Source organism: Fragaria vesca, linkage group LG3 (genome assembly GCF_000184155.1).
Source record: "Fragaria vesca subsp. vesca linkage group LG3, FraVesHawaii_1.0, whole genome shotgun sequence".
In the NCBI taxonomy this organism is placed as follows: domain Eukaryota; kingdom Viridiplantae; phylum Streptophyta; class Magnoliopsida; order Rosales; family Rosaceae; genus Fragaria; species Fragaria vesca.
In genome coordinates, this window is record NC_020493.1 from 14,044,157 (window position 1) to 14,071,969 (window position 27,813).

The 27,813-nt window shown below is 37.0% G+C and overlaps 4 protein-coding genes and 1 pseudogene across 4 annotated transcripts; all 5 read right to left on the bottom strand.

Moving 5' to 3' along the window:
- Positions 1 to 3,023, bottom strand: LOC101293082 (annotated as a pseudogene).
- A 3,360-nt stretch (positions 3,024 to 6,383) lies between these two features.
- On the bottom strand, positions 6,384 to 10,071 carry LOC101302432 (transcription factor bHLH122-like). The gene is made up of 9 exons (XM_004294312.1): positions 9,841 to 10,071; positions 9,539 to 9,603; positions 9,357 to 9,429; positions 9,017 to 9,057; positions 8,634 to 8,738; positions 8,245 to 8,293; positions 7,480 to 7,545; positions 7,319 to 7,387; positions 6,384 to 7,213 (listed from the first exon to the last, which is right to left on the bottom strand). The coding sequence occupies exons 5-9, from the start codon at positions 8,642 to 8,644 to the stop codon at positions 7,190 to 7,192; spliced, it is 219 nt and encodes a 72-aa protein (XP_004294360.1). The 5' UTR covers positions 8,645 to 8,738; positions 9,017 to 9,057; positions 9,357 to 9,429; positions 9,539 to 9,603; positions 9,841 to 10,071; the 3' UTR covers positions 6,384 to 7,189.
- A 2,218-nt stretch (positions 10,072 to 12,289) lies between these two features.
- Positions 12,290 to 14,786, bottom strand: LOC101302730 (protein LHCP TRANSLOCATION DEFECT-like). Its single transcript, XM_004294313.1, has 2 exons — positions 14,504 to 14,786; positions 12,290 to 12,646 (listed from the first exon to the last, which is right to left on the bottom strand). The coding sequence occupies exons 1-2, from the start codon at positions 14,771 to 14,773 to the stop codon at positions 12,389 to 12,391; spliced, it is 528 nt and encodes a 175-aa protein (XP_004294361.1). The 5' UTR covers positions 14,774 to 14,786; the 3' UTR covers positions 12,290 to 12,388.
- Positions 14,787 to 16,436: 1,650 nt separating this feature from the next.
- LOC101303016 (peptidyl-prolyl cis-trans isomerase FKBP12-like) lies at positions 16,437 to 18,299 on the bottom strand. Its single transcript, XM_004294314.1, has 3 exons — positions 17,982 to 18,299; positions 17,299 to 17,744; positions 16,437 to 16,585 (listed from the first exon to the last, which is right to left on the bottom strand). Exons 1-2 carry the CDS (start codon positions 18,243 to 18,245, stop codon positions 17,406 to 17,408), a joined length of 603 nt encoding a protein of 200 aa, XP_004294362.1. The 5' UTR covers positions 18,246 to 18,299; the 3' UTR covers positions 16,437 to 16,585; positions 17,299 to 17,405.
- Positions 18,300 to 20,124: 1,825 nt separating this feature from the next.
- On the bottom strand, positions 20,125 to 22,465 carry LOC101303307. The gene is made up of 2 exons (XM_004294315.1): positions 22,294 to 22,465; positions 20,125 to 21,475 (listed from the first exon to the last, which is right to left on the bottom strand). The coding sequence occupies exon 2, from the start codon at positions 21,375 to 21,377 to the stop codon at positions 20,877 to 20,879; it is 501 nt and encodes a 166-aa protein (XP_004294363.1). The 5' UTR covers positions 21,378 to 21,475; positions 22,294 to 22,465; the 3' UTR covers positions 20,125 to 20,876.
- Positions 22,466 to 27,813: the final 5,348 nt, after the last annotated feature.

The following is a 27,813-nucleotide window of genomic DNA, read 5'->3' on the forward strand; positions in this document are numbered from 1 at the left end:
TTAACCCATTTCTCTCTCCTGCTCCTCTCTCTCTCCGCCACAGTCATCTTCTCCGCCGCACTCCGTCAGATTCCGGCCACTCCAGACGGCGAGACCACCACCAAACTCTTTCTCTTCTTCTACTCTACAAAACCCAGTCCATATATCACACATGCAACCCAATTCAATGGAGATCAAATTCAAGGCTGCTTCACTGTGTTCTTCATTTTCCAGCGAGCTCCGACGGCGGGTGAAGAACTGCGTTGGGTAGGGTTTCTCTCCCCTTATCTTCTTCTTCTTCTTCTTCTTCTTCTTCAATTCTATGTGTTTGTTTCCTTGAGTCGAGCCCGAATCTTTAATACCTTTTTTCTGCCTTTTCTGGATTTTTTCAAGGCGAGTCTCCGACGAGGCTTTCCAGCGCCTCCATCTCCTTCCCGACGTCGCCTCTTTCTCCTGGAGACAAAAACGAACACGAAGGGAGGCTAGAAGGGCTGTTGTCGTTGTGTTGGAGGAAACCCGAACCCAGAATCCGGCAAGGAAGGGCCTGCATCGTCGGCGGTGGTGTTTGGCGCCAAACCAGAAAAGTCATTGTGAGGACTGCATTGAAGATGGATGCACACCGATTTTCTTCCCTTTCTCCCCCTCACTCGCCTACAAACGTTCTCCAAAAGCCCAACTAACGTCCTTGATCCACGCATCAAAATGGACGGTGGTTATTCTGGGTGCGTTGTATAATTTTCGGTCGGTTCAAACATCTTATAAGAACTAAAACAAAGGTTCCCAGTTTTCACTTATACAGTCACAGGATCTACCAGTAGAGATGCTACAAAATCTTTGAGTATGGTTTCAGCATGAGTGTAACCATCTTCAAACTTGTACACTACATCTATCACACGTGTTAAATTCACAATTCGCATCAAGAGAGGCATGTCGAGAGAGGTAGGGTGGAGGCACTCTTCATTTATGTCCTTCCATGCATCACTCACTTGTTTTCGAAATTCGATTATGGTTTCTTCTTCTGTCGCACCGTATTGTGTCATGTAACATTCCACGGCCGAGGCAACATGTCCTCTCTTTTGCTCAAACTGTATAGCCAACATTAAGGTCAGAATTAGCTAAGGAAGTGTTTTAAGATATATTTCTACTGCAGCAAATTCAAGTACCTTGTGGGATACAATGTCATCCATGAGTCTGCAAACTACTTCTGAAGCCTTTACCATCTTAGGGTCACTGAAGATCCACTCGAAAGAGTCTTTAGTAACAATATCTCCCATTCCAACAAAGGATGTGGTTGCTAGCATTGAGTAGGCTGAAGTGACAAGGGCTACTTCCATGTATTCGTCCATTGTTGGTGTGTCGTTGTTGTGGAACCATTTGGCTTCAGCATGGTATGCCCTAACTTGTCTCTTCATCGATGACATATATGGAGCAAATCAACTGTTACTTAACCTTCAACAACCTTTGGAATCACAAACAAAATAGTAAACGCAAAATTGAGGCTTAATTAACTAATTACCGCTTCTTTTGCATAATCGATACAATACGATTTTGCCTCGCTTGCAAGCCCCTATTCTGCTTCAGCCTAGACATCTAAGAGTGCCTCGTAACAGACTTGCATATACTTCGACAGTTCATCCATGGCTGAGATGTCCCATCTGCAAATAAGAAGACGAACGGCAATGGTAAGTGGTGAAGCTTAAGTCCGGAATAAATTGAGGATATAATATAAGGGAGAAAAATATATATCAATTTCAAACCTCTCAATTGCTCTAGTAAAGAGATCTAGTTCTTCGACAGTGCCATACACATCGTAAATGTCATCAATAATGGATGCCATGGCAAGAACTTTGGTAAGGGTTCTCCTAGCAAAGTAATTCTTGGGTTCAAAGTAGACTCCTAAAGTCCAGAAGTAGCACTCAATCACTCTGTCTCTTGCAAAAGGAAGCTTGCTAGCAAAGTCCAACTTCTTCCACCACCTGATGAATCACACATATTTATCTAATTAATTGGAGAAAACATGTAACGTTAATTTTCATGCCTGGTGCCTATCTAATGTGTGTGGTAATAGATAGTATCAACCTTGCAATATCACTTAGTTCTTTCTGATGCACTTGTTGGAGCAGGTTGAAATCCAGCTTTGCAAATCTCAGCAAAACATGGTTACGTGATCCATGCAGTTCCTGGTGAAGAGACATGTAGTGCCTCACTTCTAGCCTCGGTAAGCCCTTCCGAAATGGCTGATTCAAGGCATGCCTTACTTGTTTCAAAAGCGGGGGGCTTAAACGATTTGCTGCCGACTGTAGATGTGTGGTTGTGAAGGCTAGTGCTTCTTCTAGAAAATCCTCTCCTCACACCCTAAGATGTGTGGCTTCGTACAAGCTTTGGAGTCCTGCTACATCGTGGTGAAGCGATTCGTCAAAATTCCCATCACAATCTTTGAACTTGTTGAACATATCTGCTTAAAATTTCATATGCCAGTGCATCAAAATTAACCTTATTGAAGACAAAATAAAATGAATGAATAGGATTGTTGGGATCTCAATTACCACAAGAAACATTATAACCATGCTGCCTTAACAAGCGAAAACGAAGAGCACAAGTGTGCAGGTCATCATCATCACAGGTGCCATTAAGGTTTTCGTGAATTTGCTGCATATTTTGGTCAATCTCGTATTCAAAGTGGTAAGACATGCCTAAGCGTTGAATGTCATCAATCAACTCCAGTTTCAACCGGTGAAGCTATTAGCATTCTCTTCAGTTCTTCCTTCAGTTGTTGGACTTGTTGCTCATCTTTTATGTTGGTTTCCTACAAACAGGCCATTTGAATAAACAAATTAATACATCGATAAGGCTCAGACACGCATACAACAAAATGTAACAGATGTAGTGTTGCCGAATGCCGAGGATGTACGAACCATAGTGTTGTTATAAGACAGAAACCGATCTCCCCAAATGCTAGGATGGAAGTTAGCCGAACGTCGAGTATCGGCATTATTCAGGGTTTGAGGGGATTGAGAAGCTAAAACGACCGAGGTGAGAGACATAGTTCAATGTGGCTAAATTAAATGAGAGGTTTAAGTGGTTGGGTAGTAGTATGAGTTGAAATGCTTCCATTTTCTTTGATATTTATAGTAAAATGTCTATGAAAGAATTGTATATATAAGAGCTTAATAAGCCAGACCAAAGATTAAAATATCTGCGATATATCTGATATATCCTCCGATATCTCCTTTTTTGGAGTGACTGATATATTTAGAGGGGTAAATATCTTATCTTACACCGATTCCGTCAAATATCTCTCATATTTAAGAAATCTACGATAAATCTCTGATATATTAAAGAAATATATGTAAAAAAATTGGGCGTAAACAAGAATCACCATCAACAATATTCGAAAAAAATATAAGGGGAACAGTTGACAGCTCCAAAAAGATATACCACTATCATATTCAACAATACAATTTCGTAAGATTATATGTTTTGGTTTGAATACCATACTTTTGTGGACCACCGTACATCTTTTCAACCACTTGGAGTCTCTTTCTAGATATAGATGAAGTTGATGTTTGTACAATTTATAATAAATCTAATAAATTAAATATTTTAGAAAAAAAAAATTTCCCAAATTTTCGATAATTTTTTTTCAATATCTCTGATATATTCGATGTCTCCTACTTTCAAAACACCGACAAATATACCGATACATATATTTTAATTCTTAAGCCAGACCAATAAAGGTGCAAGTAATTGTCGAAAAAAAAGAAAGGTACAAGTAGCGACCCACATACAAATTTGTGGCATAGAATGGAGTCGGCAAATAGTTCGATGAATCTCATTTTATCTCCTACAGTAGATCGATATGACATGATCTTGTACAATGTGCGAGCGAGAGACACGTTTTAATTTCTCAAAAGTTAGTGGGCTGAATTGGTGAGGAAATGGGCCAAAGATGTAAATTAAAGGTGTTCGATCGGATGTGACTGATATGCACAACATGTAGTGTGTGATATCACAAAGCTAGTTTGGTTGGTGGGATGTATTTTATTTTTAAGAGAATTAGTAAATTGAGGTATTAGATTATACTAAAAAACCACTTGTGACATGTTAATAGTTCAATGAAAACACCTCTAAAATGGTCTTATCTTTTATGCAAACAACATATGCACCAACAAGCACAAACTTATTAAAATGAGACTACAAAAGATTCTTCCAAATGAGACTACAATCCCAGTTTCAATCCCTAAGCCTAGTTCGATAATTGTTAACCTTGTTGCTACTTTTTGAATATTTCAATGTTCTCTTCTTGTCTTTAAAACAAGTTGTATATTAATATTTCAGAAAAATGTTCATTTACAACAAATTTTACCTTCTCGTTAGCCATTCCAATGACACATCAAGATAATCTTACGGATTTGCTTATTTCGACAAGTCCAATAAAATTTAAGAAAGACATACAAAACTTTCAGAATGATCCATAATGGATTCTAGACGTTCTCTAAATTGATTGTACTATATCAGCCACAATGAGCTTAATTTATATCTATATAGAGAAATCTTGATTCCACAAAACAAAATTAATGATATTGAAAAAAGATGCAACAATTTACTATTGAACTGATTACATGACGAGATTCAGAGAAAGTCATCAAACACAACAAAATATTGAACCAAAATTAACCATTCTGTTGGAGTACTTGCTGCTCACCTTTCATGTTAGTTTCCTACATACAGGCCAGTTGAAGAAACAAATTAATACATCGATAAAGCTCAGACATGCAGATAACAAAATGTAACAGATGTATGCCGAATGCATGCCGAGGATGTACAAATCATAATGTTGTTAGAAAACAGAAACTGATCTCCCCAAATGCTGGGATGGAAGTTAGCCGAACGTCGAGTATCGGCATTATTCAGGGTTTGAGGGGATTGAGAAGCTAAAATGACCGTGGTGAGAGATATAGTTCAATGTGGCTAAATTATGAGATGTTTGATTAAGTGACTGAGTAGTAGGATGAGTTGAAATGTTTCCGTTTCTTTGGTATTTATAATAAAATGTCTATGAAAGAATCGTATATACAAAAGCTTAATAAGCCAGACCAAGAAAGGTACAAGCAGCGACCCACATGCAAATCTGTGGCATGAAAATCGAGTCGTCAAATAGTTCAATGAATCCATCGACTATGTGATCTTGTACGTCTTGTACAATGTGCGAGCGAGAGAAACGTTTTTAACAAGTTAGCTCTAGTCTCCTGAGGAAATGGGCGAAAGATGTAAATTAAACGTGTTCGATCGGTTGTGACTGATAATCTGACCCAATAGGAAACACACGTTGTATTCCACAGTGGCTTTGCTGTTATGAGGGCTATACCAATTATAGTAGTACAGTGCTAGGTATGGCTAATAGCCTTAAAATGCATTTGCATGCATATGGCATGAAAATTGTGAATGAAACCGATCCATCCATCTCCTGGTACGAGTCTCATGTCAGTGTTGTTATTGACCCGAACCACCACATGACAATGTCATGTAGAAATATGGGATCGTAAAATTGTTATACGTGAATGTTTGGTTTAAAAAATGAGCCATATGCATTCTAATGAGTTTAAACTGAGATCCAATGTGTAAATATAATTTAGAATAAGTGCACCTCAGCAAATGGCCTAAATGACTTCATATCAGGGGCGGATTCATGTTAGGGCGAGCATATAATGCAGCTGCCCAACCTCAAAGTTCATAAATCCTATGGTTTAAGAACCTTTTGCCCAGAAAATTGGTTGCAGCAATACTCCAAAAACAGCTAATTATCTCTTCAAAATACAAAATTAAAAAATTAAAACAGCTACCCATTCATAGAGATAGAGTCATCGAAGTCATGGTTGTAGAAAAAATAAGCTTTATATGAAATCATGAACTTGACAGCATAAGCTAACATTAGCTCCCTTCGATTTAAATTTTTGGTTTCGCAGTAGAAGGCAGGTATGAAAGAGGGACGTGGTCATGCCGAACCAGTTCCTCACAAGTCACAACATGTAGGTGACAATATCCCTATGCGAAGCTCATTTTGTGGGTCTATATATCTGATTGTAGGGTGATATCACAAAGCTAGTGGCTATGGACATAAATTTCCTCTTCCATGTTTCCCAGTTTGGTGGAATGTAAATGATTTTATTTTTAAGAGAATTAGTAATTGAGGTATTAGAAGATGCTAAAAAACCACTTGTGACATGGTAATAGTTCAAGGTCGTCACTAACTAATTATTAAAGGTCAGTAACTCGGTTACTATGACGGAAATCCGGCGACTGAGAAAAATACGAGTTATTTGATAACATGGCATCCATTATCAAATCAAGGCTAGACTCAACGAGAAATGAAGAACAGCGAAAGAGAAGGAGAAGAAAAACCTGGAGGAATATTCTCTTAGTCTTTGAATTATGAAAGTGTAACTAAAATATGACAGGCCTTAGAGTATTTAGTAGCAGCAGAAATAAAGAAAAACAACAATTATTACATCAGAAAATGAGAAATGCCATCAGCTAGCTCCATGTCAGCAACAATCACTAACCATGTCAACACCTCCCCTCAATCTCAGTTAGGGTACCAAACTGAGATTGGTAGAATTTCTTGAAGATAGGACTTGGCCAACCAAACGAAGAATGAAGCTTTGTGTACTGCAGAATACAGTAGCATAGAAAGTAGACTTGATTGCATATGCTAGTATTGAAAAGAACGTTAACCCAATATTGGAGAGCACCACCAATGCAGCAATGAATCTGTAAAAGATATGATCGCAGATAATAGTACCTTCAATCTTCAGAACTAGTCAATCACCCACGCGTTGCTGCGGGCTAGGAAATTTTTGACCATCATTGTGATTTGGCTCAGTCTATTTCAGGCTAATCTAAATGGACAAAGTGAAAGAGATGTCATATCATCCCTTGAGGCAAAACGTGTTGCAGCGGGTGACATAGCAAATTACTATACAAAATTACTCAACACAATTGTAAAAATGGCTATGCAAAATTGCTAAAATGCAGTTACTATCCAACATTTGCTCAACACAATCGTAAAAAGATGCACTTACTATCCAAAATTGCACAACACAATTTTGTTAAAAAAGATGCACTTAGTATCCAAAATTGCTCAGCACAATTGTAAAAAAGGCTAGTTGTCACCAAAATGTTCTATGTTTTGTTTGTGTTGATGAGTTGTTCAACTGTTCCTGATTGTAGAGAGCTGCCAGTGAAAAAAGTTTAAATCAGAGAAGAAGTGTAATTGTGGTTATCAACAAACAAAATAAAAAAGTATATGAACTTTATCAAAAAGTTCTTCAATTATTACCTTAACCTCTTTCTGCAGGTCTTTAATGTACTGAACCGCCAACTTCAATATTTGTGCCGTGTTCGTTTGCTGCCAGGAATTCAACATTTAATATGTAAAGCTAAATTCAAGAAAACATGCACACACTATAGTTTTGATTAATGTAGAAAATTCTTTACTACCTTGTCCATGTTTGGGAAAAGATCCCACAGCTTCCTCATTCTTTCACTTATCTGCGTTCGTCTCATCTGCAATCGATACAAACAGTCTCGGTAATGCAAGAGATTTGAACAGAGAATCAATCAAAGACCTAAAGTTTTGTATCTAAAAGCATTTCAAAGAAAAGACTAAGATAGTGCGCATATGAACCAAAGAAAGTCAAGCAACCACAAAATTGAGAACAGCAGTTAGGAAGACTTTTCATTTTAAATGACCAAACTTTGGTCTAACCCAAAACTGAATCCTTGATTTTTTGCAAAATAAAGCAAATGGAAATATCAAGTTAACCAAACATCCAACATATTACTGTAGAAAAAGAATTCAATTCATTTCAAATTAATACGAACGTCATTACCTATGTTCATCAATCATGAACAACTCATAGTACAAATATATACCCTTAATGAATGCAATCAAGGCTATAATATTGAAATCATATTTACCTTAACTACTGGGGAATATCATATGAAGATCCTGTTAGAATGTTGGCCTATACCACTCATTAATTGAAATCGTATTAACTTAATATTAACTTAATTGCACGGATATTAATTTAATATCCACATAAACATTTCAGATAGGCAAGCAAGAAAACTCATCCTTTTACAACTCACATGCCTAAGAAGCTATTCCACATCAGTTTAATTAAATCAGCAACAGATCAAGTAAAAGGAATAGATGCTTTTTAGTCCAATGCTCACCAATGCTTTCAAAAATCAGAAACTTACCAATGCTTTTGTGTCCTCTTGCTCACATTGAACTGTGGCATTTGATACCCTGTGCAAATGAAAGAAGTAGATTACAAAAACTGAGACGAAAATGTTGAACATCAAGACCATAGGCAAGTTGAAAAATCAATGTTGATATGCATCTTATCAAAAGGTATTTACTATTCATATCTTTAAATGCATCTTGCATATTTCATAAAAAAAACTAATGAAGTATTCCGGGTAATCAATATTGATTAAAACTTATCAGTAGGCAAAGAAGTCATGATGCTTGGCTTATTGTCATATGTGAATCTGTGATACGAAGTATACTTTAGGCGTTGGTTACTAATTTGATTAGCAGCTAATGACATTCAAATATGAAAGCATTCAAAAAGAATAGTACTAACCTGGACCTCATATTTGCTTTCCCAGCTCAATTTTTTTCCCAAATTCAGACTTCCTCTTCTTTCTCTATGCCGAACAATACACGTCTGAGTTATGCCATGGACAACCTGTAAGAACAATCTAAACTACATCAAATAGTCACATATTATTACCAACCGTAAACCATATCAAATTGTTGGTGTGAAACTAAAAGCTAGAAGAAAGACTGTATGCACAGAGTGAGAAGGTGAGGTCTGTGTGATGAAGCAAAGGTGAGTATTTACAGCTATATGCAAGTAGTTGACAATATGCATCAACTAACATCCTAGCTCATACAAAACACAATAAATAAAAGCAAAAACACAGATAAATAATGAAGATGAAGATCAGTTTAAGATAGACTCACCTAGTCCAATATATAAGTCCCAATTACATAACTATTTCTACCTGCAAACATAGAAAGTATAGATCCATTAAACCAATTAACTGGGGAAATTGAAAGGAGAATCAACACATGGGCTGATACTTATCAACATACCAAAAATTAAGTATTTCATCTCAGACATTAACAGTACGAAACAACCCAATTTAACTCGGTAGCTGTAATCAATTCCAAACACAGAAAATTGGAACCTGAACTCTATTGCTATCCTTTCACAACAATCAAAATACCATATGACCGAAAATATGTGTAGTTGAGAAAATAAGACCATAACCACAACAAAATAGCAACACATAGCACTAACCTGGATCATGTATTGGGCTCCCCTCCTCTCTTTTTTTTTTTTTTTTCCTAAATTCAGACCTCCTCTTTTTCGTCTATAGAAACCCAGAAAACAGAAGTTCGTATTAGTCGCAAATGTTGAAGGAAATGGATAACATCGACTTGAAAGAGTAAACAAAGTTTACTTGCAGATGCAAAACTCACCAGATACACATGTCGAAGCCCAATTTGGAACCCCAGTCTCAGTCAATCGGCTCGGCAGGATTAGTCTGAGCAACAAAATACGTATACAACAGTTTGGTTGTATCAAATGGTATTGACCATCCTTAAAACCAAAATTCGAAGCTTCAAATTCACTAAACCCAATTAAACCCAGCAATTTGCAGAACCACGGAAAAAGTGAGAAATCGCAGCCCAGATCGCAAATCAAAATCAAGGAATAGAAAAACAAACGCAGAAACAACAATCGAGAAATAAATTTGGAGATTAATATAAGAGAAAATTACCCAAAGTTTTCAGGTCTCTAATAAAGCAGATCGCAACCTAGATCGTTGTGAAAGAGAACAAAGCGGTGCAGAGCGATAGGAAGGAAGCGGAACGGAGAGGCAGAAGGTGGTCTGGCGTCGAATAGGAAATATGGGAGTCCTGAACCTTCTAGTCTTCTGGAGCGAGCGTAGAGACGGAAATAGTTGTAACGAAGATTCGGGAGAGAGAGACCGACAAAAAAATCGGGCTCCACCGAAAAAAAAAAGAAAAAAAGCCCAACATAGAGCTCCAAAGCTCTTAGAAGTCAGTGTGCTAACACTGTTTTTGACTGTAGATGAACAGTGAAAATAAACAGTACTCACTTAATAGATACTAGCTTTCATGCGCCCGCGCGAAGGAATTCCACCAAATTTTATCAATTCAAATATTTATTGTTTGAATCAGAAACCAAACAATCAATTATTAACAAATATAGGTCAGGTCCTTAACCAAAACCCAGAAACACAAAATTTAAAACAAATTAATGTAGGTAAAAAGTAGGCTGGAGGATATGTCAAAACAATGCTGGTAAAGAGAATTCCTTCATAGTAAAGAGAATTCCTTCATGGCAATAATCACTAATGGTAGAGTTCGAGATCTTAATGTATAAAACAACAGCCTTCTAAAAAACTAAAGTTTTCGATCAAACCAACATTAACTTTATTCCCAACTTCATGAGAAATTTATGGTACTCAGCAGTGTAAGAAAATCATATATCATCAATACACTTTACAACCATTATAGCTCGATACAGGTACATGTACACCGTCATCTAGTATCCTCATTTCAACACCAAACGTAACAAAAGCAACATATTGATAACACCAAACTTAACACCGTCATCTTGTAGAAAACGGCTATCATTTGGAATATGAATTTATAACACTCGATGATCACTGGTAAAGTAGCAAGTGAACTGACTAAACTAATGCCCAAAGAATGTCGAACATGCACTATGGACCACCATGAATACTTGAAAACTAAACCAAAATATAAGTGCCTATGAATGAAGAAAAGAAAATCAATGTCCAATACCAATATGATTTACAACGACTTGAATGAAAGATAAAATGAAGAAATCATAGACGACTACCTATATGGACGTGCTATGATTTGGAGCTTCTAGGAATTTGTTATCCCTGTTGTTTGAGGAGAACAAATAGGGAGACTTACCCCTTCCGGATCAAAATCAAGGTACCACTACCTATTTTTTTTCCAATATGCAGATACACAGTATATCAATACAACCAACACATCAAGTTGATCACCACCAAAACTGAACACATCTAATATTTTAATAAGAAGAAAGTTGTACAAATGAAGAAAGGTGAAGAAGTATCCACTTCAAAAGCTCAAAATTAGATAATTAGATATCCACTTCAAAAGCCCAAAAAGGTGAAGAAGTATCCACTAGCAAATACACTATTTTTTCTTTCTAGGTCAAGGACGTGGCTTCTTGATATCATTGAGACGTGGCTTGCTCAAATAGGTGAGCAGGTAGGCGGCAAATGTAGTCTTCCAATTTTATATCACAAACTGGGGTGGGTGCGGGTACTGTTCTGTGAACAGTAATCTCCCCCGCTTCACTTAATATATACAGATATAGTAAATTTGAACATGTGACAAACAAGGAGATGAGCAAACTCTTGAGACACAAGAGTTTATAAGGGACATTGTCTGTGAGTTTATAAGATCGAGTTTAGGCCACTTCATCCATTAACAATTGGTTTTGGATTTGAACCCTAGACTACTTTATCATGGTATTAAAGCGGGTTACCCACGTCCATGTGTGAAGCTCAATGGCCACACAAACTCTACGTCACCCAAATAGTTGTCCACGTGTATTGCTTGAAGATTCGTCACACGTGTAGGGGGAGTGTTGAGATATATATCAATCCCACATCAGGAATATGAGACCTTGCATGTGAGTTTATAAGGATTTGAGCCACTTTATCCATTGTCAATTGGTTTTAGATGTGAACCCCAAACTACTTTATCGTTATTGAGGGTCAGTAATCGAGTTATTGGGGGTCAGTTACTGGTGACCGGAATCTGACGACCATAAATCCGAATTGCTAGGGGTCAGTAATTGAGTGATTGAAGGTTTGTAACCGAGTTACCGATGACCGAAGTTCAACAGCCGATGGCCAGAGTCTGAGAAGTTGCTAATCTTATGGTGTATTAATATTTCAGAAAAATGTTCATTTACACAAATTTTACCACCTCGTTAGCCATTTCAATGACACATAATCTTACGGATTTGCCCATTTCGACAAGTCCAATTTGATTTAAGAAAGGCAGACAAAACTTTCAGAATGATCCATAATGCATTCTAGACATTCTCCAAATTGATTGTACTATATCAGCCACAGTGAGCTTAATTTATATCTATATAGAGAAATCTTGATTCCACAAAACAAAATTAATGATATTAAAAAAAGATGCAACAATCTACTATTGAACTGATTACATGAGGAGATTCAGAGAAAGTCATCAAACACAACAAAATATTGAAACAAAATTAACCATTCATGCCTTTTGAACTGAAAAACCAAGAATAAAGTCTTTAATTTCATCATTTGCAGCCCTATCAAGAGCTGTCCGTCCATCAGCGTCTTTGACATTGTAACTAGCTCCTGCTCTTAAAAGTTCTTCAATTTTCGGCTTGTCACCTTCTGAGGCAGCCATCAACAGTAGAATATCTACTGGGTGGATATTTTGGCTTAAAAGAGCATTCATCTTATCATATGTACCCTCCACAGCAAGCATTCCCATGTAGTTAAAGTACTGTAATCAACAGGCATGCATCAGATCAATCTTTGCTTTCATAAATCACGATTCTGGATGAAATTTAACTCTAAAGAAAATGCGAGTGATTTTAAGGAGTACAAGTGTGAGGCAGTTAATAACACAAACACTTAACCCGCTCCCGAAAGCCTGCTTGAGTTTTATTTTTCCAAAAATGCATCGATAAAACAGCTAAGGTCTAAGGTCTCTCTGAGATGATGAAAAAAGATGAGAGTCCGATCCATTCATTCATTAAATCATGAGGACAAAACGAGGCATAAAAAAAAAATCCAAGGTCTCTCAGAAAGAGTTATGTTTATGCTCTCAGTATATGCTTTAGCACCAACAAGTTCTCCTACTTGCATCCTTGGCAAATTTTAACATACATGAGAAAGCTTCTCTTAACAAGGCAGCAAACAAGAAAATTATCCTGCTAATTAAGAACTCTCGTCATGCATATATGCAAATTAGTTCAACATGAACAAACAGATATGCCAAAATATATAATATTTGAGTTCTGTTATGCTACAATGAAACCACACAGAGGACTGCCTAATGTATCTGTTTCTAACACTTTCAGTTATACTTATAAGAGCATCTTCCCATGGACAGATCACACTATTCTCAAAGGCCAATAATCAGCCTATGTCTCTTGAACCTTTTATCAAACAAGTTTCAAGGAATAAATAATTGATGTTCCAACACCTTGTGCCATTATATACGAGAAAAAAAAAATTTCTGCACTGCAATAAATTCTGGCAAGGTCTTTTATTCCCTGTAAGCCGTGGCTCTATTGAGTGAATTAGTTGTTTAGCAGCCAGCCCTGATACTGCATCATTGTATCGTACAGCATCCTCATCAGCCGTGGAATATTTCTATTTTTCTTTTGAAAGAGATGATAATTATCATGATCATACTCCATTGATTTTGCATCATAAAGCACCCTATCAGAACTAATACTTAGAATTTGTCAGACATGCCAAAACTCGACAAGAAATATTTCATATATGACTAATATGAGTAGATATTTGGCCGACCCATAAGCTGATAAGAACAGACTGAATACTGAAGAACATACTCATCAAGATTTGAAAATAACATTTTTCATGATAGTTGTATGTTTCCCAGGCGAAGCAAGTTATTTAGCATATCATACAGATTTGTAGATATTCCCACTCTAAGTAGTTCAATCTCAAACACCAAAACTGAATTAGGTTGTATGCCCCAGGCTGGAAATCCACTAGGTCCATAAGCGTAATCAGGAGAGCACCGCAGACGAGCAACTTCTCCAACTTGCATCCCAATTACACCTTCATCCCATCCTTTTATGACAGAACCTTGGCCAATTTTGAAAGTGAAAGGCTGCTGCCCAGGGTCCTTGGTGCTCCAAAACTTCTGATTCAAATCACCATTTTTTCCATAACCAGTGCAGTGAACGGTAACCTTCTGACCTGCTACTGGTTTGGGACCAGTTCCAGCCCTCAGAACTTGCTTCTCCACTCCCATCTTCATATTAATAATAACAATTACCCTCTAAAAATTCTTCAAATTCATTTTAACTTTTGGAAGCTTTTTCTCCACCTTTTTCTAATAACTAGCATTGTTCTACTAGTAATGAGTATTAATCTGAAATATTGTTCTTAGTTTTTACTACTTTTGTACAGGATATACCAGAATTGCTGGTGCTTCTTTATCTTTTTCCAAAACACATGAACAAACATTTGACAAAACTATCAAGTGGTTACTCTAATTGTCACATACAGAATAACAATAATCAGTTAATCACTACTAACCCACATTCACACACAACACAAGAATTACATTGGTAAAAGTTGTAGAGAGAGATAGAGTAAAAACCTGCTCAACGTCATCTTTATCAAAATCATCACGGGATTGGCTTCCATAGATTCCAGCACCCTCTGCGTCTACACCGTTTTTACCGAACTTGAACCAGCACTTGGCTCTGGAGCCATTGGAGGGTCCAAGACCAAAGGGTCTGACCCAACCCAGCCTATTCCGGGTACCCAGAAACCTGGTGTTGAGTTTGACTGAAGAAGTAGGAGAATTGAAGGAGTTGGAGGCGAAGCATGAGTGGGTAGGAGCTGTAGTGCATGGAATGGAAGCCATGTCTGTGTTTTTAGTTCTGAGCTTTGATCACTCCTCTATCCACTCAAGTATAGGCAGAGTATTAATCAGGTGTGCGACGATGTACCATGTTTCTCATGATACAGCAATCTTTCACCGTCAATATTAATTACTTTCCCGGCAGTGGACTTGAAATCACTCTCATCCTAGATGTTTTGCCAAAAAAATTAAATAAATAAAGAGGATTACAGACCCATAAGAAGGATCATCCAATATAACCAGTGACGTAGCAGGATAAAATAGTTATCCGGCCTAGACACACAGAAGAATAAAAAAAATTTAATGAATATTTACAGTACGAGAAATTTTCACGAAAAACTAACTAAACTTCACAAAACAAAGCCGTAAAGCTTCAAAATCTTAAACATCATCTCATTCTCAACCGCTTCAACAAATTCCTTGTCAATGTGAAACACATTTTAAGTGATCAATTTTTACAACAAATTGGGAAATCAGTGGAAAGTTGATGCATCACATGCATTAATACACTTTACTCTTACCCTAGTTTATTTAAGATAGCTTAGTATGTCTGAAGAGCAATATGTAGAACCTAACTATCCAATTCCCTCACACCGAAATTGTTCTTTCTGTCAACCTAAAGTCAAGTCAGTTTCTCAGGTTGAAGCTCACTTTAGAGTACTTCACATATTAATATTTAACCATTGAGCCTATTTATATCTTAATTATGTGCGAAACATATACCTCCCATCAAGTAGCTAAAAGCATATTTGCTTACGTCCAGGTTTCACTTAGAAAACTCATATATACTGCCATCATTTTCTCTCTTTTATATATATATACATATATATGAAGTGGTGTTTTTTTATTATCTCAAAATCCCACCTAGGCTGAAGCCTAGGTGAAACATGGCTGGCTTCGCCAGTGAATATAACTCTGTTACTTTTTTTTTCCCGATTAGATAAGTTTGTTACTTTTGTGGGTTGTTGATGAGCTATGGTCTGACGTTTAGCTAGAGGGTCGTGTATTCAAATCTCATTGGTATAAGTAAAGGTTGAGAGAGTTAAAAGAGTTTGATAATCAGTTTGGTACAAATAAAGACTTACATGACGCGTGGTTCGTCTTCCCAACTTTTGTCACTGGTTTGGCTCATTGAGACTTGAGAGTGAAAACAGTGCAACTTTTGTCTGTGGTTGGGTTTATTGAAACCAATATAAACTCCTTTTTTTTTTTTGCAGTTTATATTCACCAGAAAATAACAAAAAGAAGAGAATGTCAGACTTGGTTTTCAAATTATGGTGAATGTATATGGTTATAACAAAAACTACATTCTTTTGATGTTTGATGACTATTTCTAGCTGTGGTGTTTTACAATGCTATAAAGTACATTGACATTACAAATAATTTGCCTTAAATACAGTATATGGGCATAAAAAAAAACACGATATTGAGTAATCTAATGACACCTCTTGAGATAGAGTTTCAGTGCTATGAACGTTTAACTAGTGATACAAAACCAGAAGGACACACTAGGTCGGCCTTTGAGTTCCAGCTCTGTTTTTCTGCTCAAGAGATGAATGTTATTCAAGGTTTCCCCTCAAACCACGCGAGTTCATTGCCAACAAACAAGTCAAATCAATCTACTTAGTCCGTAAGCTACATAATTAGAAAAAGCAAAAGTTTATTACATCACTGAGCGTTCCTAAATGTCATCTTAAGAGTGTCTGAATTCACTGTCTATGCTCTAGAAATGGAACTCGAGAGTCCAGTCCGTAACACCCTCAAGCTTTTAGGCTGTGTTCTGAGCACACACTCGTTCACGGCCCTTGTTTCCACCTGCAAAATATTGTAGCAGTTTCAGCATAACTATTATAACAGATCCTGCAAAAATGAACTACTTTGCTGCTTTAATTGATGTCGAAACAATTCGTATGTTCAATAAAAGTTCTAATTCAGGCTTTGCGTAACATATCCAAAGCATTTCCTAATAAGCCAACATCATGACAACTAGTTCCTCTTTCTTTCAGGTGAAATGTTTATCCATATTGTTAAATTTGTTATCACTCCGTTCAAACCCAGTACAACGACATTGATATACATAGTTGCAAACAATTGGTGCTAAACAGAACACCAATCAAAAACCTTTGTAAAAAAATGAGGCAAAAAACAAACATTCTTCTCCACATTGAAATGCCTCGTAACTAGTGATATTATCATCTCTAATATTACTAGTAGCAGATACTTGCATAGCAAGTCAATCCACTCAACCAAGATTCTAACAAGTGACAACAATGTGACTGAGTTCAGGTTATTATGTGCAGGACATTTGCTGCATCTTCTGCTAAAAGAACTATAGTTTATTTAGTATCATAAGACTGGAAGCTGCTGCGGTTACTTAAGCTTTCACCATAAGTTAAAAGAATAACGATATTCAGTCATGAGAATTGATTTTGCTTTAAACTTCATTAAAATTCATCATAAGTTGCAAAAATTCATACCAAGGAATAAGCACAGATAAGTCAAAGAAAGTGCCACAATCCAAAACTAACCTGTTCTCGCTTCTACTTCTTAGTCCTTCACCTCCTTAGTGACAACATGCCACTTGTTATGTTATGCGTATGGATTTGCAGATATTGCAACTCTCCTGCCCCTGATGTCAGTCCAATTTCAGTACTTCAATCTCAAAATCCAAAATTGAATTGGGTTGTATCCCCCAAGCAGGAAATCCACTAGCTCCATAAGCATAATCCGGAGAGCACCGGAATCGTGCAACTTCTCCAACTTGCATTCCAAGGACTCCTTCATCCCACCCTTTTATAACAGACCCTTGCCCAATTCTGAAGGTGAAAGGCTGCTGCCCTGGGTCCTCAGTGCTCCAAAACTTCAGATTCAAATCACCATCTTTTCCATAACCGGTGCAATGAACGGTCACATTCTGACCTGCCACCGGTTTGGGACCAGTTCCAGCCTTCAGAACTTGCTTCTCCACTCCCATCTTCAGTCAAATTTGACTAAGAACCATATTAACAATAATGATGATAACCCTTCATAGATTCTTCAATTTCCCTTAGCAAACACCTTTCTACTATGGAACCTATTACTTTTTTCCAGTTAATAGTTGAAATTCTATTAAGTGGGTACATGAAAATACACAATGCCAACTATTATTTGGGTATTCTAATTCTTTAACAAAGAAGTGAAGAACAATAGTGAGAGTGAGAGAGAATAAAACCTGCTCGACATTATCTTGACCAAACTCGCCACCGGATTGGCTTGCATAGATTCCAGCAACCTTGGCCATAGCATCTATACCGCTTTTACTGAATTTGAACCAGCACTTGGAGGGTCCAAGACGGAAGGGTCTGACCTGACCAAGCTTGTTTCGGGTACCCAGAAACTGGGCAATGAGTTTGAGAGAAGAAGATGGAGAACTGAAGGAGTTGGAGGTGAAGCATGAGTTGGAAGTAGCACTGGTACATGATGGAATGGAAGCCATTTCTAAGTCTTCAGTGACTGTTTAGTGTTGACTCTTCTCAGCTTGATAACACCATCTACTCGTGTTTAGGGACTCTACTATGACTCTAGGTTCAACAGTTTTTCCATCTTATTTTCTAAAATGGGGATGAAGAAGAAAGAAAAGTATTTATTCCTCAAATTTGCAGCAAAGCTTTCTTTTCTCAAAATTAAATTTTCCACGTGCTCCAACGAAAAAAATACAATAATAGAATATTTTATTAGGTATTTTCTCAATTTCCTTGGTTTTAGAGAATACTAAACCTTTTTTAGGTTTTTTAGGTCCAATAGCTTCCCCCTCTCATTCTCTAAAATGAGGATGGAGACGAAAGAAAAGTCTTCATTCTCCAAATTTGCAACAAAGTCTTATTTCCTCAAAATTAAATTCTTCACATACTCTAATGAGAAAAAGACAACAATAGAATATATTATTAGGTATTTTATTATTACAATAAAATATATAATGTTTTTTCTATAATTAATTATGAGATAATATATTTTATTGTTGTATTAAATGCTGAAATCTCCAAAATAGAGAAGCCGTTGGATTTTGAGCATAACTTTTTTGGAGATTTTAGCTTTTATTTGCCTATTTTAGAGAAATTTTGGGAAAGCTGTTAGAGATGCTCTAAGGAGAGTGTTAGACTGCTAGCCTCCATAAAAATCTTGGGCATTAGAATTGTGTTACGTTTTACCGCATTTCTAATGCCCAATTGGGCAATTGATCTAATCTCCGAGTCATGTAAATTTGTTAACTTCTATCTTTAGAATTGATAAATTTGTCAGTTCTATTTATCAATTTTTAAATTTATCAATTGTTTATATATTCTGCTAGAGCACGTTTTTAGCTTAAAATTTGATAAATATTAATATATATTTTGTTCTACTGGAAGGATGCTCTAAATGTACGCTTATAAGAACTAACCATACCAAACCATCCCAATTTGTTTTGGTTTGAGTGGTCTGCACATCCGAATACAATAGTTAGACAGATTTGAATATGTGACCACTTCATAATAATTTTTTTTTTCGATGATTAATCCCTTCATGATATTAGTTATGGGGCTTTGGTCAGCTAATGCAATATGTCACAATTCATTGGCGCTGTATTTGAATAGAAAATTCGAGAGCCTCTGTTCATGCAATGCTTGATTGTTTCCACCCAAAAAAGCAATTGTATAAATGCAATCTTTAAAGAGGTGGGAGACCGCTCTGGACATGATGAACTTGAAGAAATTGTTAAATCAAAAACGACACTCTACAGTAGGTGTAAATGTAAAAGCCTACCATCTGAAATTGAAATTTCTCTAACAAAAGAATTTAGTTGCCCCAGCGGCAGAGGCACCTCATATGTTGCTCTGCTCATCACAGGATGTAGGATGTTTCTGTACACAGGCAAAATGGCAGACTCTTTTGCCTAACAAGGCCATTTCTCCATCTGTTTCAATGAATGTTCATAACTAATTTAGCTCAAAAACCAATCCACCGGCCACTATTATTGCATGGTTTTCAACATAGCTTCCCCAGTTCTGCTACTGGTTTATTTCCATTTATTCCTCAGCCGCAACAAGAACTCAGAAATTGAAAATTGAAAGCTCTCTACAAACTAGGGGGGAAAGGAAGATCACATGTCTGTAAAAAGAATGTCCGTCATTTCTTCCCCATGACCCCTCTAACTTCAAAGGTGAGGGGCAAGTGACATTGGATTCATGGACCAGCCAAGGCAAAACCAACCATTGTCCTCCCACACCTAAAAAGCACTCGAGTTGTTTCACCAAAACTATCACCATCCTTTTATTTTCGCTTGCCATTCAAGACATGAAAAGAAAACAACTTACTTTAAAAGCATTGAAAAATAACCCAAATTACCTTGTTTCATCATCCACTTGGATTTCGAGTCTCACATCATCAGTGCAAATAACATATCAAACTAAATTGAAGATTGGATTCTCCTGTCCTAGTCCAAGTAGGGCTGATTGCAAGTAAATGATAACCCAAGTGGTTAAAGAGGTGCAGGTGAGTTAAAACTTTTAACTATAAGCACATGAATACAGTGATAATATCACCACCTACTCCTACTAGTTCAGTTCACTTTAGGTAGAATATAAGGTAAAGAAACCTTGTGAGTGACCAAAGCTTAAGACCAAATGTCCCAAACACAAAGCAATTTCCCCACCAAGACTGGACGGAAAACCACTTATCTTCGGCCTCAAGCCGCCAATTCCCTTCCAGCAGACCAAAAGATGTATAAAGCTAGAACCATCACCACAAGAGATGCTGCAAAAATGGCTGCATATGCTCCTGCAGAAGTAGGCACTAGAGGTACAGTTGGATCCCTCATAATGAGAGAAATCGAGTACTTCAACCAGCTTGAATTACGCAGTGAATGTAGCACACATAAGCCTCCACCGCCAATTACAAGAATTGTTTCCTCAAGTAGTCATTTACGAACAACTTTTGACTCGATGGCAAAAACACAAAAAAAGAAAAAGAGGGGCACCGGGCTCCTACCAAGCATATGTTCTATGGTGGACGTTGCAGACAACAATCGGCCAATTGGAATTTCTGTATACAGTTACAGGAATCTAAGATCTGATGTGAAGAAATTACCAGGTTAGACAACACTCTCAGAGAGCTTTGAGAAGCCCAGCTTCTTGAGCCGGTTCGTTACAGGGCCAGCCCAAGCTCTACCTGATCCCCCACATTTGATGTCCACAACTTCAACAATGTTAGGTCCTTTCTTGTTAGCTTTCTGCCTAATTGGAGTTTTATCCATCCCAAAATTGTGAGGGTCGAGCATTGGGATTTGACTAGTAGTTTTCAGATGAGTTTTCGGTTTCTGGGGAATGTCAGGGTGTCTCTGATTAATGTAGGTGCTGGTTCCACTGCTGCTGGCTTCATCAGATGACTTCCTTGGTAGCTTTTTTGGAGTAGGAACACCACATGGAATAGAAACAGGAGCTGTTTGATGTTTATTTCGGGAAGAAGCTGTAGACGTCGGAGGTTCAACCTTGCTGGATTCTAGTTCTCTTGTCATTAGGGAACTGACAGTCCCGGTGGCCCCTACCCTGATGGATCCTCCACCACCCTTTATAGCTTCAAGCTTCTGAACCATCTTTGTCTAGTCTCAATCAAAGGTCCGAGCAGGGGATTTCTTATTGACTGGAATCTTGTCGAAAGAGATGGTACAACCAACTCAGTTCAAGAGCTTTCCTGCAACAGCATCAGCTAATACTTAAGGATGTGAATGGTGTGAGTGTCAAAATTCATGTAGTTTATGATTCAGTATGTATGTAAGTTGATTTATAAATAGAAATCTACAGATATTTTAGAGCTTCTAAGCCTGACTGGATAAGGCAAGGTACTGAGTGGCTATGATCAGAACAACCTAATCATCAAATACCAATTATCTAATAGTTCCAAAAGCGAAAAGCACAGAATAAAAGGGAAAAGGTATATTTTAGCCATGATTTCATCTGAATATGCAGGAAATCAAGTTTTGGCATGACTCATTCTAGCATAATCGAAGTTGGTAAAGTGGTAGATTCAGCAAAACCAATGTCAACCTCCTTATATCAAACCACAGAGAAACTAACAAAGTACTAGAACACTTCTCTCCTATAGTTCCACAAATGCACATATCCAAAAAAATTCCCAGATGACCCAATTCTTTATCTTTTTTGGCAACTGTTGCATCAAGCTCAATCCAAACAATAAACAGCAAAGCTGTGGAATTATGATCCTTCAAAGATGAAGAAAAGTCAGTGGGGCAAACAGAAATTCTTGAATGACCCAGAAATAAATATCATTACTTACTCCTTTACCAGCATCACCAAGGTGAAATGAAGATCCATCAAACCCCAATAATTCATTAACAGCAAAATTTAAGGCAGAAAATTAAACATTCACATATTATCACTGAGACCCAGAATCACTGGACTACTGATAGTGATGATCAAACGTTAAAAATCCAAAATCAAGCAAACAAGAGATGGTAATCAGATCATATAAGTTGGAGATTAAAAGCTTACCGACAAGTGAGTTAGACTGTAAAACCAAATCCAACAATCAAAGCCAGAAAACTACTGAAACCCAAGAAACTGAAACGTCCGGATAACAAAGGCCAGTTTCCAGAAACATATCCAAATCTCAGTTGAACTCAACTTTTCTGTTCTTAACTTCTTATTCAAAGTGTGTAGGAACAGTCGACGCAAATCCCAACACGGTTATGTCTTTATTTTTTATTTTTATTTTTAATAAAAGAGTATAACACGAATAATTAACTTTTTCATCGAAAATAAAAAGAACTAAATAACTGGTATGCAATCTCATTTTTTTTATTTGATCCAGTCACCCAGGTGACACTATCATGAATATATGTAAATGCCTTTTTAATAAAATTGAAACTCAGAAAACCAGTTTAAATGTTTCAGACACAAGAGATGAGGACTTGAGGTCGAAGAAGTTATGAACGTTTAATCTGATCAGACTAAAAATAAAAATGTCAAAAGAAGAAATTGAGAGTTTTTAATCTTCATTCTATCTTTGCATCTCTAATTATATGACTTGCACATTAATTATGCAAGTGTACCTTGCTGTATGGAATCCGCTCTAGAAGTTGAACAGCCTTGAGCTTGATCTAGAAGCTTTGATCCCCTTTCTTAATCATCTAGAGGTAGTCGACATTTCCCTTGGTAATATCATCTCAGAGAATTCAATCACTTTTGCAAAGTTTGTGCTTAAATATGGAACAGGCCTGCAAAATCCGACTCTTAATTTTTGGAGGAGCCAAAGTTCTCTCCCTCCCAATTCGCTAGATGATACCGTTGCTTTATTACAGGGTTTCCCCAGGGCATCTGCGAATGTCAAGCTCTCAACATTCTGCTTTTGAAGATATATGTTAGACAGTTCAACTCTGCACCTTGATTTGACTGATTTCATGTGCAAATTGGGAGAGCTCAAAAAAATTTACTCTTATTTGTTTGGAAATTACTTGAATTCCTTGTTAAATACTCGTAATGTTACATTGGTTTTTGTGTCTGTTTGTATGTACACTCCTTACTGTGGTAATTTACTTGTCTTTATCTTTGTGCCTATAATGTTCGATGTGAGATATGCCTACTCCATTCATTTTGGTTTATAGAAACAAAATTAGAACAACTATATATACCTAACCGATCCGAGTAGAAATAGTTTGGAGAGTGACATTTGCACTCCTCATTTTACAATCCACACTCATTTTTTTTATAGTTAAAGATTTCAACAAAAAAAAAAAACAAAAACAAAATGTATGTGAGTAAAATTTACTATAAAAGGAAATAAGTGTGAATTGTAATTAGGGAGAGTGCAAATTTCAGTCTCCATAGTTTAAAAAGGAAACATATTGAGTTTGAATGGAGCAACACAGACCAACTAATAAAACTTCAGTAACACACTGAAACGGTATGTCACTATGCCTTTGACCATATTTTTAATTTGTCATCTGTTTTTGGCTTCCTATTCCGATCCCTTTGAATTCATATTTTGTGCTACTCATGATATTTTGATTTGTATCATGTATACAATTCTATATACTATAACAATAAGAAACTACCACTGTTCATTCCAGTGGCAGAGCGCGGTCTTATCGTTTCTCTTGATTTTGTCTTATTTTTTCTTAGTATATGTATCTTAGTTTGTTGCTCCTTAGTTTGTAACAGTGAGTTCAGTGTTTTGCTTTTGGTCTTTATAGTTAGTCATGTAAGAGCATTTTTATCGATGATAGCCATTTTATAGTTAAATTTTAGCCAAAACATCTAAAAAGTTATTTTGACTAACCATTTTAAAAATACATTTACACTAATACTCTCTATTTCAATTAAAGTTTGATTTATATTATAGATTAAATAAAGAAAAATTAATTTAATGTAAATGCTCTCCAAAAACAAAACGCTTTGTGGTAGTTAAGAAAACAGTTCCATGCTTGTCGTGCTTGTTGGGGTCTTTCCGTCCGGCCACCCGTCCAAGTGATGGTGTCGTCGGGCTTGTCGAATTCGTAGGTGTTTTATGTTTTTATAGTCAGCCCCCAGGTAACGGTTGAAGCCGGAGTCGTCTGGCCTTTCGGCAGCGAGGTGTGTATCTTCCAACGCCACCATTACAGTCAGCGCCCCTAATATCAACGGCACGTTCGGCACCTTCTCGACATCAGGGATGCTTCAAAGACACAAGGATTTCAGATCCGGTTGGTCTTTGGGCGTTATGCCAGTCTTTTACGGATTCGGGTCGTGTTCCGGGTTGGAACGTCAAGTGCACACCATGGTCGTCTACCTTGCTTCCACGAGCGGAAAGCAGTGTTTACATGGGTTGTGTTTCACTTTCAGGTATCCCCGTTGGCGTTCTCTAATTTGGTCATTGCAATATGTGATGGTGAGTTGTCATGGGTCATCGGTGGCAAAGCGTTAGGCGCACGCGGTTGACCACAGTTCTGGATCATGGGCTTAACCATCTAGGTCGGGGGCCTTTCCTCCTTTCGGCCAGTGCTTGTGGGTTGTCTCAAGTAGGTTCTTATATCTTATAGGTTTATGTAGGTTTGTATTTTCAATAAGACCCTATCGGCTTACGGTAGGCTGTGGTGAGCTGTGTCTCGGCATGTGCATTCTCAGTGCCTTGGCTGGCCTTGTGCGGTGGCCATTCTATGCTAGTTGGATGTCATCTGCTCGTGTCAAGATGAAACAGTGTGTTGTCGGTACATTCTTCGACTGACAACATAATGGAAAGGCTACTTATTTTTGTACACTAATGCTCTTCGAGAGTTTCACATTTTCGGTATGTCACCATTGTAAAGCACGTGCAATTGCCTTAGGTGCAACCACTGTTATTAGGTGCTTTTTAGAATACATTTCTTTTGTAGGAGTCGATGTTATTATTACAGGACTTTCCTTTGATGTTAATTGTAATCCGGGGTTAAGGTACCATGTCCCCCATGTATTCTATTGTTTCTTCAATCGAGGTGTGAGAGTCACTGCACCAACCCTCTTTCATAAAAAAATTAAAATTTTAAATGTGTTTTAATATTACATAAAATGACTTAAAAAGAATACATTGAATTAACATAAATTATAGAGAGCCTCATCTCGGTAGCTATATTTAAAAAGCGAGATAGCTAAAAGTTAAAATAGTTAATCACTTACAAGTCTGTTGGAGCTGATAAAGTTGATAAAAACTAAACTCGCTCTCTAAAATGGCTAAGGAGCCGATATAGAGTCTGTTAAAGATGCTCTAAGATTGTACTTTCACTCATGCGTGGCTGTTTTGGCTTGGTTTCCCTTGTCTGTACTTCTTTTGAGTTTTCAATATATAAAATATCAGGTAAGAACCAAGAGATAGCTCTTATACCGCTTACCCAAAAAAAAGGTGGAAATTTCTTTGAAATTGGCTGTAAATCAAAGAAGCCCAAAGCCAACATAGTGAAGCTCCATGCTCCCATGTTGGCTATGTGGAGGCTGAGAGAGAGGTGGGAGAGATGGAGGAAGACATTGGTAAACAAAATGTTAGAAATGAGATTGAGATTCGAGTATAAAGATTCAGCTTACAAAAGTCCCTACCCACTACACCATGTCTGTTGAATGTAGATAAATGGCAGACAATCCAATTTGGTGGAGATGAGATAGTTGGGCTGGCGAGTGAAGTCGCTCCCTGGCGTGATCAAGCGGTTCACATGCCGGGTTTGATTTGCTAGAGGTCTACATGTGGACACAGTGGTCGTTAGGGTGAGGCACAATGATGCTTAGATACCCACTAGTGGAGGAGAGATGATCTCAAATCTAGTTTCTATTTTCTTTGATCTGTTGTAAAACCAAGAACCTATAAGAATGCCAGTTTGATTATCTTGATAAGCTGACAGAAATGTGTGTGTTTGATGATAAATCTCATTTCGATCTATCGTAGCAAAGAGACAAGCTTGATAATGAGAATGTCCTTGTGTTAGAAAAAAATCCCGAAGAAAAAGAAAAAAAATAGCCATTATCATTTGATCTAGCGGCATAGTCTCTCGTTCATAAGTGTGAGTTCGTGAGTTCGACTCACAAAAAAATCGTTGTACTGCGCATTTGAGTTGTTTATAATAAAAAATTGATAAACAAATTTAGGGTAAGTCAGTTATTTACTTCTTTGTTTGTCTTCATGTCTTGTCACGTCATCAATTTGATCAATTTGATAGTACCGTTACGGAAAATGACCTCCAATATTCAACCTAACAATTTAGCCCGCTACCCTCTAACTGCCCACCAACCGCCTGCTAAAAGCTCGTTCGCTAACCGTCCAACTACATAACGTGTTAATGGGTTGTCAACCCGTTAACAACCCGCCAGTTAGCGGGCGAAAACGAGTTACACGTTGGAACCCATCTAACTCGTCAAGGCCCGCTAAGGAATAAAAAAATTTAAAAAATTTAACAAAAATATTCAATATTATTTTAAGAGGTTAAGAAACAGATATTAAGAAAAGAGAAAAAAAAAAGCATTGGGTTTTGATTACAAGAAGAAATATTAAAAAAAACAAAAGGAAAAAAAACCTTAACGAGTCTTAGTAGGTTTCAACGGGTAACCTACAAACCCAACACGGGTTCAACCCGCTATAACTCTTTAACTTAACGAGTTATAGCAAGTTGAACCTGCTAAGAGCGTATGCAGCAGTAGGCAATGCCTATAGGCAGAGTTTGTACAAAGACAAATACTATTCACATAAATTGCCTTTGCCTTCATCTTATGTATGAAGCAATTGAAGACAATAATGATAGACAATGTATTATTTTAAGAAAAAAAATTCATTTTGATAATATTTGAATTATATTTGGATATATATTGTTTTTAGGATTAATTACATTTTACCTCCTGAACTATGAGGTTGTTTTCATTTTCATACCCAAGTATGAAATTTTAACGTTTAGATACCTGAACTTTCTTCTATTAGACATATTCATACCTAGAGTTAACATGTCCGTTACAAAAATCTGTTAGTTGCTTGTGTGTCAGTTAACTATTGAGTTGGTAGTTGACTGATGATATGGCATTTCCCATACATCAAATAAATGAAAGGAAAACAATTGGGTGGATGTACCCAGCAAATGACTAAGTAGACCAAGCAATTAATTATCTTTCAATATTACCCCTCATTATAATTTATTAAAACCAAATATAAAACTAAATCTCTGTTAAAAACAAAATAAGTAAATAACTGTATTGGGGTGTCCACCTTTTTCTTCTGTTTTCTCAGATTTGAGATTTCTTCAATTCGTTTTCCCCAGAATCTAAAATTGAATCCCTAGGACCTCCACCTCCATGTTGTTTTTCATGAAATTAAGGAATGGCTCATCAATCATCCATACATATAATTCAGAGATGTTGACAAATCCTTCAAAGAGAACAAAATCCACAAACCTCTGTAACAAAATGGTTCATACTCATAATCATCCAAATATCAATTAAATAATCAATTATGATAATGAAGCTTGTGAGAAAGAGGATTGATCTTCAAGGATAATCCAGAACCCAGGAAACCTCACAAACCAAGGT

What these genes read in the sequence shown, in the direction of transcription:
- LOC101302432 (XM_004294312.1), bottom strand. An exon ending in AAGAGGACACAAAAGCATTG is followed by an intron (nt 7,546 to 8,244) that starts GTAAGTTTCTGA and finishes TATCGATTGCAG; the next exon opens with ATGAGACGAACGCAGATAAG. An exon ending in ACCTGCAGAAAGAGGTTAAG is followed by an intron (nt 7,214 to 7,318) that starts GTAATAATTGAA and finishes TTTCACTGGCAG; the next exon opens with CTCTCTACAATCAGGAACAG.
- LOC101302730 (XM_004294313.1), bottom strand. Translation starts at nt 14,773, where the DNA reads ATGGCTTCCATTCCATGCACTACAGCTCCTACCCACTCATGCTTCGCC. An exon ending in ATAAAGATGACGTTGAGCAG is followed by an intron (nt 12,647 to 14,503) that starts GTTTTTACTCTA and finishes TGTTGATTACAG; the next exon opens with TACTTTAACTACATGGGAAT.
- LOC101303307 (XM_004294315.1), bottom strand. Translation starts at nt 21,377, where the DNA reads ATGGTTCAGAAGCTTGAAGCTATAAAGGGTGGTGGAGGATCCATCAGG.
- LOC101303016 (XM_004294314.1), bottom strand. Translation starts at nt 18,245, where the DNA reads ATGGCTTCCATTCCATCATGTACCAGTGCTACTTCCAACTCATGCTTC. An exon ending in GTCAAGATAATGTCGAGCAG is followed by an intron (nt 17,745 to 17,981) that starts GTTTTATTCTCT and finishes ATTTGACTGAAG; the next exon opens with ATGGGAGTGGAGAAGCAAGT.